At 46.3% G+C, this 12,088-nt stretch overlaps 1 protein-coding gene across 1 annotated transcript in view; it reads right to left on the bottom strand.

Moving 5' to 3' along the window:
* Nucleotides 1-243: 243 nt before the first annotated feature.
* The window catches only part of SPO11 (SPO11 initiator of meiotic double stranded breaks), a 53,139-nt gene continuing 41,294 nt past the window's right edge, over nucleotides 244-12,088 (bottom strand). Inside the window, exons 10-13 of the mRNA XM_054981214.1 lie at nucleotides 10,629-10,666; nucleotides 4,996-5,072; nucleotides 2,801-2,912; nucleotides 244-463 (exon numbers count right to left, since the gene is read on the bottom strand). Coding sequence (XP_054837189.1) covers nucleotides 344-463; nucleotides 2,801-2,912; nucleotides 4,996-5,072; nucleotides 10,629-10,666 — 347 coding nt within the window. The 3' untranslated portion in view covers nucleotides 244-343. The remainder of the gene's footprint in view (nucleotides 464-2,800; nucleotides 2,913-4,995; nucleotides 5,073-10,628; nucleotides 10,667-12,088) is intronic.

The following is a 12,088-nucleotide window of genomic DNA, read 5'->3' as shown; positions in this document are numbered from 1 at the left end:
TCTGATTTTACACTGACAATATAACGATACGCTAAAAATAAAATATCAGATACAGGATAATTTGTGTTTTAATGTTTATATCATGAGAACTACTCAAGCTTTTAACAAGTTTTTTACAACACTGAAACATGTTAAACCATCTTGGAAGTACTGTGAAGGATGAACACAGATGAGGAAACAGATAAAAAATTACAAAGATACGCAAAAAAGAAACTCAGAAACATTTTCAAAATCTCATACTAAATATCTTCATAGTGTTTCAATTCAAAATGACTGAAAATTTTATGAAGCCTGTTTCAACAGCTTTGAGTTAAACCTGCATTTTGAAGGTTTGTCTAAATATTCATATCCATCCACCAAACTGCAACTTGTTTGGCAAATACACTTTGGTTAGGTAATCTGATGAAAAAGAAGTCAATGCTTGAATTTCAGCCTTCATTTTAGATGTTGCCATAATATCTAGCTAAAAAAAACAAACTGAAAATTAGATTTCAGTTTAAATTTATGATGCACAATTTTAAATGACCCAGAGGAGTCACTGTAACACAGGAAAATGCCTTGTTGAACAGAGCTAGTCTAAGCACATTCTTCTAAATCCATTCCCATCAACTGGCTAAGAAAAGTGTAACTCTTCTTAGAATTGTGCTGATAATGTCTCATCCTCTGCTGCTATGGTACAATCAGCAACTTGCATGGTTTTTTGGGCAAGTTGTTTTTTGTTCTATGTTAGTTAGAACCTCTTTATTATAATTGCTTACATTTTTTTCTGGGAAGGGGTGAACACTTAATAAAATGCTATTAATACTGGAGTGGCTTTCAGTGAAGTCTTAAAACAGTTGTACCCTGCTAAATCCATTGTTGTCAATGGGCTTAGAAGACTAATTCTGTTTAGGATCGATTCAAAAGTACGTAATAGTTTATAGGGTGGTAACAAACAACAGTTCAACTCAAACATCCCAATAAATCAAGATTTGAGACAGAAATTCAAGACTGATAGAAAAACCATGGTTTAGAATTGCCCGTCTGCATTTGTTTGCTATTCTCTTAGACCGTGTATATCTTAGCTTTGTACATTCATAAATACACACTAATCTTTATGGTGCAGCAGCCTTTGGAAGTAGAACAATTAGCATAACTATGGGTGACTCATTCAAGCACAGAAAACGGCAAGTAGCACAAGCCATGCTTTGCAAACCCAATTTAAATAACGGGTTTTGATTCTTGTTTATTGGCTGATCACAGTTTCACAAAACATAATTTGTCAGTTCAGACATCACAAGTGGGGAACCCACAATGACCTGCCTGGGGCATATAATTTTCTCCTACATTTCTTTCTCCTGCTATTTCCTTTTTCCCTTTTCCTGGCAGCCTCCATATCCTCTCCCTTTTTGCTGCTTCCTTCTCTCCTTCCCACCCACCAGGCAACTTACTTTTTATCTGCCCATCATCACTGGCTATATTTATTATTTATTTACTTCATTTATAATCTGCCTTTCCCCCTAATGGGGACCCAAGTAGCTTACATTGTTCTCCTCCCATTTGGAAAATTCCTGGAGATTTGGGAAGGTTGGGGATTGTGGAGGGACCTCAGTGGGGTATAATGCCAGAGTCCACCCTTCAAAGCAGCCATTTTTTCCAGGGGAACTGATATCTGTAGCCTGGAGATCAGTTATAATTCCAGGAGATCTCCAGTCACCATCTGGAGGTTAGAAACCCTAGCTGTGAGTGTGTGACTGGCTCAAGATCATCCAGTGTGCTTCCACAGCAGTGGGGATTCAAATCTGGGTCTCCCAGATCCTAGTCTGGAACTCTAACCACTACACAACCTGGTTTTTATGTAGTGACTGTTGCTGAATAGTAGCGAGCCATTAGACCTGCCAGTGATTGCTGCTGTGCCTTGGTCCTAGTAAGTCCCCCTCAAAGGCCAACACATGCCCGGAAAGGACCCTGCTCCCTCCACCTGCCTTTTACTGACAAAAACCAAGGCCTGAAGGCTGGCAATGTTGTTGTGGTTGCCCATCAACCCCTATGATGGCAACTGCAGAGAGCATTTCTTTCTTAAAAATACAAGATGCTCCTAGTTTTGGAGGTTTTTAAATCCACCGTTTTTTAAAAAAATATTTTTCAACAATACTGGGGATTTTCTCAGGTTTGCAGAAAAATCTGTTCATGGCTCTAATCTCCAAATCTAACTATCCACAGATGGGGCCATGTTACATATTAGATATACTGATACCAAACCATAGCTATGCTATTTTAAGATGTGATGTTTCAACTGTGCTGAAAGATGTTCTTTATATTTTAAGTATCAGGGAGAAAGGGGTAATTTCTGGAAAGAAAAACAAAATATCTTACAATTCAAGTAGTTCTATCACTAAGATTCATATAACTGAGGTGCTTCTCCTCAATCAGACTATCAGTGCAATCCTAAACAATAGACTTAGGCTGGAGTAACTCTATTTAGGATTGTGCTACAATTTTTAGAGATCCACACCAAACAAAACTGGGCTAAAAGAGGCGGGATGCCCATGATGTGGAGTCATATTAACCTGACCAGAAATACTTTATATGACACCCCCGCTGTCCTGAACAGACAGGGGAGAGGAAATCCAGGGGCAACTTTCCACCAGGCAGGATGTCAGGTTGGAAGCAGTGCTCTCTTGAGTCCACATCCTACTATCAAAAATTTCTCAGTATTTCTGCTATGTTCAGAGCATTCCATAAGCAGAAGACAATTTGTTTGGAGTAGGATGTATTACTCAGTATATAAGAAATGGAAGAAAATATGGTTCATACGTACTTCTTTTTTCCAGGCTGGGTGATAAGAAATGTAAGGTCTCATCAGCAAACTGGCTAGCTTACTTTGGTCTTGTTTAGTCAGTGGAATCAATGCACTCCTAGGAATATTCAACCTAAAAAAGCAGATAGGCTATATTTATTTTTCAAAACTGTTTAAAAATAGCCATTTCATTAACTACAAACACTTGCAAATAATAATAGTGAGGTACTGCTTTATAAGAGAGATCCAGAACGACTAATAGGGCAGAGCTACATATTATGGGGAATATGTGGTTAGCAGCAAAATATAGAGGCCAGCTCCAGTGCCAAACTAGATATGAAGTTTTTTCACAACTGGGTTCCCCTGACCTGACTCTCAAATAGTCAGACGACAGCTGCTGGGAACTAAGTTCCCAAGAGCTGCAAGGCCTGATTTAGATTAGGGCTGTGGTGCAGGGGGCAGGAGGGGTTTTTATCTAAACCCCACAATATTTTCCAAATTCCTAACAGCTCAGGGGGCATAATTTGCCTGGAGGGGGCGGTGCACATACACTGAATTCTACATGTGTAGTACGGTTGCCAACTCTTAAGTTGGGAAATTCGTCAAAATTCCAGGGCAGAGCCTAGGAAGGGCAAAGTTCACAGAGAGGAGACAGCTCAGTGGGGATGTGAAGTCTACCTTCTGAAGCTGCCATTTTCTCTGGGGGAAATACCTGATCTCTGTAGTGTGGAGATCACAAGCCCAAATGCATGTTGGCAACCCTGATGTGTGCTCTCCCAACACAGCAAATCACACACCCAAGGCCATTTCCAGTCATGAAAACAGCATGGTGTGGGGAGTGAAAGCCCTCTTCCCCCTTGCACCATGGCTCCAATCTGAATCAGCCCCCTGTGGGCTCTTGGGAATGTAGTTCCCACCAGCTGCCATCTCACTGTAAGACTACGAGTGAGGTCAGAAGAATCCAGATCCAGTTTATGGCAAATTGTCACTTTTAATTTGGCCCTCTGTCTCTGCTAGAGGTAGACTGATTCTTTAACTTAGAGCCAAGCTACAAGTGACGCCTGACACAGGTTGGACGCTTGTCAGCTTACCTCAACTTTTGATGGGAAATGTAGGCGTCCTGGTTTTACAGCTTGGCTCTCCATTACAGCTGCAAGACCAGGATGCCTACATTTCCCTTCAACACTTGAGGGAAGCTGACAAGTGTCCAACCTGTGTCAGGCGTCACTTGTATCTTGGCTCTTACTGAGAACTTATTTGCATCCCACCACCCTCTATCTTTTCAGTATTGTTTGGTAGCCACGTATTCCCTGTAATATTAATCTGTGCTTTTCTGCATATGTGGGACATCTCCCCTTTTGGATCAGCAACAGCCACAGCTAGTGGTTATCGCAAAAAAAGCCCTATATGTGATGAAGACAAACAGTAGGCTTTCTGCAGTGGAGAGAAAAGTGCGGTGATTTTACCCAACAATTTCTACAGCAGCCTGAGGAATCCCTACCTCTCTCTTACCACAGAGGTGTAGTAATGGGATTACATGATTTGTTTGAAGCAAATAAGACAGCAGTATATATCTGAATGCTGCTCTACTTACCTGGGGACATGATCACTTATCACCGAGGCCAAGTGTGCTTTGTGCCAATTTGTATATACTTTTATTGTGTTGCATAATTCATTGTGCTTCTGCTAGTGGGAGGGGAGGAGAAACAATTTTGCAGATTTCTAGAATTTTAGCCCCTGCTTAGTTCTGTTAGAAATCTTTTTAGATTTCACCGGGCACTGCCACAAACATTTCAGTGTTTTGTTGCAGTCTTAGGAATTTGATTCTTGTTTTTGAAAAACAGCAGCTAAATTTTTCAGAATTCTGAATTCGGCATGAAATATTTTTGCAGTTGTGTAAAATACATGGCATTGAGCGTCACATATGAATGAAGAACTAGTTGGAAACAGCAATAGAGAATTAAAGAACACAGTAATACATAGACATGCTATTATATATAGAACTCTCTCTTCAGTTAATTTCTGGCTTTATTCTTGTAGCTTGATAAGGCACTGTGAGACTCTGAATAGACTGGTCTTAGCAACATCTATCTACCAATGTATATTTTAAAATAAACTAGTAGAATTCTTCCAGTTTTATGGAATTTAGAGCAGACTCATTGTTGGTTTTTATAAAAGACAAAGGATAATGATACCTTTTAAAAATAATAACTAACCTGTCAAAATCTGATGGAAGGAGTCCAAGCCACCTTATAGCTGGAACTGTGAGGTGATGGGCTTCAAATGACATTGACTGAAGTGAAAAATAACAAACATTGTGCTTAATTCTGCTTATATTTGCCCGTATTGAACTGAAACAATATAAAATCAGGATTTGGGGCAGTCTTACTCAAGCCAAATTTGTAAAGCAGTTTATTTATCATAAAATTGTGTTATGGGAATATACAATGAACTAATTGTATTCACTTACTGTTATGCAGGGCTTTTTTTCTGGGAAAAGATGTGGTGGAACTCAGTGGGTTGCCCTTGGAGAAAATAGTCACATGGCTGGTGGCCCCGCCCCCTGATCTCCAGACAGAGGGGAGTTTAGATTGCCCTCCGCGCTGAGCGGCGCGGAGAGCAATCTGAACTCCCCTCTGTCTGGAGATCAGGGGGCGGGGCCACCAGCCATGTGACCATTTTCAAGAGGTTCTGGAACTCCATTCCACCACGTTCCCACTGAAAAAAAAAGCCCTGCTGTTATGGCATCTGGTTTTGACTGATCTCAGAGTTTTCTATATTTTGCTGAGGTTCAGTTGATGGCCCTGCATTTTTACATCTATCCATGCATTTATACTTTGTGTGGTGAAGAGTGCCCTCTAGTCATAGCTGACTTATGGTGACCCCAGTGGGGTTTTCATGGCAGGAGACTAACAGAGATGGTTTGCCATTGCCTGCCTCTGCAACCCTGGTCTCCATTGGAGGTCTCCTATCCAATTACTAACCAAGCGACTGCTTAGCTTCTGAGATCTGATGAGATCAGGCTCATCTGGACTATTCAGGTCAGGGCATTTATGCTCTGTACATTTAAACACATCTAACAAAACAAGACTAAGAACAAGAACAAGAACAACTGCATATTCGTTCTGTTATAATCAGTGCTGAATTTAAACAAAGGAAAGAATCACACATTTGGTAACAAACATTAGATTCCCAACCATGTGTTTCCCACTGATGCGTAAAAGATGCCCCCCCCACATTTGCAAGGGAAAAGCAGCAGGCAGGGGGCTGCTTGCCATCTTCATCCACCTGCAGCTTTTGTTTGATAAATCCACCAGGTGACTTTATTTGTATTTTGTACCAACCATGCTTCCAAAATATTTTGTGGAAAAGTAGCTTGGAAGAAGGGATTACAAAGGAAAACCAGTTTAAGGAGAAAGACTTCAGTATCTTCCCTCCTGCTTGAGGCTTTGCTCATATGCAAATTGATCCTTTTCATACAGACAATATTAGTCACATTCAGGGAGGAGGAATACTATCACACAGACCTCGCAAGTGAGGAAAGCAGCAAAATCAGCACAAATTTTGACTACTGTTTAGACATATCCTAACATTGTAGTCTTCAGTAAATTAGTCATACAAAGTTATTAAGGGTAAAGAAATCTACTGCAAATAAAAGCAAATAGGCTACTTTCCAGTACAAGGAATGAAAAATTATATGAATGAAACTCATGTTACCAACTTCTCCCTGCAGAGCCAGGTAACCAATTTAAAATTGATATTGGGTTAGTATTGTTTTTGTGTCAAACACATATAAATGCTATTTGTTTCTGTTAATTACAGTCTGCCTTTCTCACTGAGACTCAAGGTGGATTACACAGTGGAAGTCAATATGAGCAATATCTGGGACATTCCATAAAAAGTACAGGGGCAGCCCAATCCTAATAAGGGCACGGAAAGTGAACAGGAACCGAACTAAGGCTTGCGAGGGCGCATCTAGCCCGTACGCCCGCGTAAGTGGCCTTCCGCCCGCGCTGGGACGTGGCGCTGGCCCGCCGGCGGGCCAGCACCGGTGCAAGCCACAGGCGCCCGGGCGGCGGCGCAGAAGTGGCGTAGAGCCCTACGCCGACGCAGGGGGGGGCGGGGAGCAAGGCGGGGTCAGAGTTAGTCCGCTCCCTAAGCTCCTCCAGAAGCGGGAACGCCCACAGCGGCGCAAAAAAGCTACGCCACGGAAAAAGAAGGCGTAGCCCATAGGCGTCCATGGAACGGCGAAAAATCAGCCCCCTCTCTGAGCGCCTCGCCCCGCCCCTATGGCCCGAAGGAGCATAGGATGAGAACTATCCCGGGGACCAATCAGCGTGCGCGCCCGGCGTGGACGAGCCCCCCTCTCTGCACCCAATCACCTGCGACCGCGCCCTACAAAACATCCGGCCAGCGCCGCCCAAACCCCCAGGTAAGTGAGCACTCGGCCGGAGGCTCTGCCCGTCTGCTGAGTGGCATTGCCCCTTTGAAAACCGAAACGGGCTGAGGGCATTCACATTGGCAGGCGCAGAATGCACTCCGGGGACTTTGCGAAAAACTGGGGGAACTTCGCATAAAGGGGAAGCGGTGCAAATGTCTGCCTAACTCTCTTTCTACCGTGATAGAAAGAATGACTCCACAGCTAACTGATGCATGCTAGTTGCTTCTAACTAAGCACAAACAAACTAACCCTTCCGTGGCAGAAGGGAATGACACTTTGCAAATTAACCGCATGCTCTCCCGTTTCCTTGCAGGTGCCCTGACTCTGGCGCTCCCACCTGGTGATGACCGACGGAGCGCTGACAGGTAAGGAGGAGGTGGGGGGGCATTCCGCAAATTAGTGCAAACCGCCCATTCACCTGAACCCACCCGCTCACTTGCCGCTTTGGGTGAGGCCCAGCAGGGGTGGGGGGCAACCATGGCCACCCCTGGCTGCCTCAGAGGCAGGCGCCTCGAAAACCACATGTGGCCAGGTGTTTGTTGTGACCAGCTCATTCTCTCCCTTAAAGGTAAAGGCTTGCCAAGGCCGAGTGCATCCTCACCAGACCGTCATGCATCAGCTGCTGCCCTCGACCATGTGCAACCCCCCCCCCCGGATGGCGGAGTGTGGGGCTTGCCTTGCCAGTGGAATGAGGCAAAGCCCACACGTGTCTTTTTCCCCCACAGGCACGTCCAGGGCATGGCTGCTCCCCCGCGCCCCGCCCTCCCCAAACATCTCTGACGGACGGTTGGCTGCAGCCCAGGAAGCACCGTCGCGCCGCGGCCTGCATCCCAGCCCCGCCCCTCCGAGCGGGAAGGAGGGCTGTGTGGAATGCTCCGGCTCCCTCGCCAGCCTAAACGCAAGCCCGCTCTTTCCAGTGCAATAAAACGAGATGTACAACAACTGTTTTCTGTGTCTGCGAGTCTGACTTCGTCCTCCGCCCCTCCCCCAACACTCCCGTCACATCTCCCCACCTGCACATTGCCACAAATGTATCCGACACACCCCGTCTTGCCTCCCCGCCCCTCCCTCCCTCCTCCCCCCCTCCTCCTCTGTATTTGACCAGTGTCTGTACCACCCATCTGCCGAAGAGAACTTGATTCTCAGAAGCCTGTGCCACAATAAAATTGGATAGTTGTAAAGGTGCTACGGGACCCTTTTTGAATTCGCTACCACAGGCTAACACGGCTAACCCCCCTGTATCTATGGCCAGGTAGAGGGTTGGGGCGGGGCATGTGAGCGGGGATCCCCGGTGGGGAGAGTAGCTGGCACACGATAAGCCAGGGAGAGGGTGGTGCGAGCTGCAGCTGCAAGGGGGCGGGAGATGGCAGGGCAAACGGTCCGCTCGCTGGAACCCTAGCCCCCACCAATGGAGAATCCAGGGTGGTGGCAGGTGGATGCCATATCCCGGGCAGGAGGTCTCGCGCGCCTGGGGAGGGTCGCCCCCATCGCAGCCGCAGCCCCAGCAACACAGTCCCATGAGCGGCCGCCTCCCAGAGTGGGTCCAGCCCCTCGGGCGTCTGCAGCAGCCCCATTGGTCATTCCAACACCTTCCACCCCAGGGCGTCCTGCCTCGCATCCAATCCCGTGGAGCAGTTGCCAGCCTCCCACGCCAACAGGCCATGGTTGTTGGGAGGGGTGGGGTGTGCCTCTCAAGTCCGTGCCGAAGCCCTGCTCGGGCGGCTCGTCGCCATCCTCGACCCTCCGGCCCCACCCGCTGCAGCAGTTCCACCCGCCCCAGAGGCACCCCTCCCTCGGGCCCAGTTGCGTGCGAGAGGCCGGGCCCGTGGATGGCCAAGGGGGTCCGGCCGCCGGCCTCGCCGGTGACCGCCGCTGCCGCCTTGGGGGTGGGGTGGGGTGTTTTGCTGCACAGACGGCTCTCCTACACGCCTCCCCTTCCTCACGTCTGCTGGGGGAGGTGGGATGATATAATAATAAAGGCTGATTTCTGTGCAATGGGTGTCTGTGTTCTTTGCCTTGGGATGGGGACGAGGGGGCAGGCCCGCTGTGTCTGCCTCTTGGTGGCGGCCTCAGGCCAGCCCTCCCCTTCGGCACCACTTGGGGGCTGTCCCCTGCTGCCAGAGACTGGCTGCTGCCCTGGATTCCTCATGGCAGGGCGCCTGCCAGTCCCATGCCAACCTCTCTGGACGCGGCCGCCAGGGACTTGGTGCTACATTGGGCAAACGGGGGAAAGGCTTCTCAGACTACGCCCACCCCTCTCCTTCCCGACTGCGAGCCCCGCCCGACACACGAGCCGAGGCAGTCTGCCAGCATGGGCGCGGTTTGCCTGCTGCTCTGGGGCCTGGCCGGGATCGCGTGCTGCCCATAGGCTGCGCCTTTCCTGGCCCCTCCCCCTGACGCTTGTCAGGAACAGCGCCCTTTGGCTGCGCCTGGCGGCGGCCGTGGATCAGACCCGCCCACAACACTTTCTGGTTCTCCAAAATTGCATCTCTGCGCCGCTGCGGGCGCCGCTGCGGCCACACTTTGCTGGCACAGGATCCGGCCCGGCGGCGCCGCCACACCACCAGTGCAGCCGCGTCGGCGTTGGGGCCGGCCATAGGATTGCGCTGTTAGTATGGGTTGCAGAAATTTGAAAACAATATAAGTGGTGTGAAAATGGCATAAAAGAAACAAATGGCTTAGGAGCACCAGCAATGAACATAGAAGAAGAGAAAAGGCTTATCAGTACACTCGTGCACTCCCTCATCCTGCATAAGCTTTTTGGTTCTCTGCATCCTTCCTCACTTTTTTTGAAGATTTCCCTTACTTTTTTCTACTTGTTTTTCTTCTTGGCTTTTAAAACTCATAAAGACAAACAGTGCAATCCTAAGCAGAGTTACTCTATTCTAAACCCATTGAAATCAATGGACTTAGAATGGAGCAACTCTTTTTAGAATTGTACTCAAAGTCTGAAAGCCTCAGCTTACTCTACAGTATAACATATAAACACATATGCTCTTTTCTACAAACACATATGAACATTTGAAACTGCTTTCTAGTAGTCTAGTCCATGTTTGCTCTGTAATAGTCTAGTAATGTTTACTCTGCCTGACAAATTACAAAAAAGCATGAACTCTTTTCAGTGATTTTTAAACTAAAAAGCAACATTAGAAACTGTGATCAGAATAACGCTTAATGATTTCCCTTGGTGCTGTTTGTCCACCCTGCTTTACCCCCATACACTGCTTTCATACCTGCAAATCAGGCAGCTTGATAGGGCATTTTTGAGTAGACAAACACTGGGAGAGGAAATATAAGCTTGCTTTAATTAAAATATACATAAGACTTGATCCCTGGTATAACCTTTTATTCCTAAACAAAAAAGAGTGCATAAAAAAATCGGTGCATTTAAAACTGACAAAAACTTACCACAGATCCATACTTGTAGACACACATTATTTCGATACCTAGTTGAAAAACAGTATCATTTATCATGCTTTTCCTATTGTTGGAGCATGATGCATTATGCAACTCTACTTTCACATATATATAAAGGTGAAAATAAATAATGATGAAACAGTCATTATTTGCTCTCACATCCACCTGTTAAACAGTTTGTTAAAACAGCAGGCCCATGACAAAAATAAGTACTGTTCTCTGCCCCCCATGGTCATCCCCCCACCCCGTAGGTTGCTGGGGGGACCTGGCAACCCTAGCTAGCACACATCAAACACTGCAGGTATTCTAAAATGGGGCTAGAATGGTTAAACCACCTATGCATCTTGAGTGTAAACTTGCAAGAGAAATTGACTTTGGGAGGCTAGTTTATGATCTCACAATGAACAAGGCCAGGAAAATAAAGCTTTATGTTATTTGGCTCAATCTTTGCAGCCTCATTGGTCCATTAGATTTTTTTTAAAGATATCAATAGGATAATCACTTGGTAGTGACCAAAAAGTAACAAAATAGTTAGTAAACTTGTAGGACTCACGTGCTGGGTGTTATCATTAAACAAAAGTTGTAAAAGTAGGCAAAGTGTAGAATATGTAACAGTAATTTGTTAACAAAAAACATTTTTTTCAGGGTTCAGGAGATTGTATGTATGGGATGAGGGACTGTGGTGTTGGTGTGTACATGCGTGTTTTACAAGTTTGTACTACTGGGCCCCCCCAAAATAATGCTTGGGCCCTGACCTCCCCTATTCCTACCTTCAGATAGGTCAGGATGAGAGGCTCTCTATTGCATTCCATCTAATTAGCACAAGGCACACTGGTTGGGGCAAATTGTTCTGATTGCGAACGTCTCAGATACAGAGAAACATGGTCACATGTCCTAGTAACGCCCTTGATTGGTCAAGCAGGATCAGGCCATGCTGCAAGCAGCTTGGCATGCAGCAAGGATCTCGCAGCATAGCCCACAAAGTCCAGGTCACATGGGTGGTATAGAAACAGTTGCAACGTCTCCCACTATAATGACTCCTAGCAACCCAGTGTATTGTCTCCTGGTGCATCTGGAGGAAATGAGGGGTGGGGTTGTGCAGTGATGCTGACATCATTTCTAGTGAAAACCAGGAGGAATGTCATGGGATGCCCTAGAATTTGCAAAAACTCTATGGTAAAATCCCATGATATCACATCTGGTCCGTCATTAGTGAGCAGAGGGCTGAGAAGTTGGGCAATCCCTTCAAAACACTTAATGGCATCAGAGCCATCTTCCACTAGTTTTTGGTGCAGAGACCAAAGGTCATCCTTCATCATGGATGAAACTAAGCTGGAGTGTAGCTGTGTTGATTCTCCTTGCACTTGAGACCATGATTAGGGGTTCAAGTATGATGTTGGCACAAATAGACAATCAATACCCAGCTCCTAATTTCCCCTTGGTATAAACTG

The sequence above is a fragment of the Eublepharis macularius genome, chromosome 5 (assembly GCF_028583425.1).
Source record: "Eublepharis macularius isolate TG4126 chromosome 5, MPM_Emac_v1.0, whole genome shotgun sequence".
Lineage (NCBI taxonomy): Eukaryota > Metazoa > Chordata > Lepidosauria > Squamata > Eublepharidae > Eublepharis > Eublepharis macularius.
The sequence above is the reverse complement of the archived record's forward strand: the minus strand, read 5'-3'. Positions and strand labels throughout refer to the sequence as shown.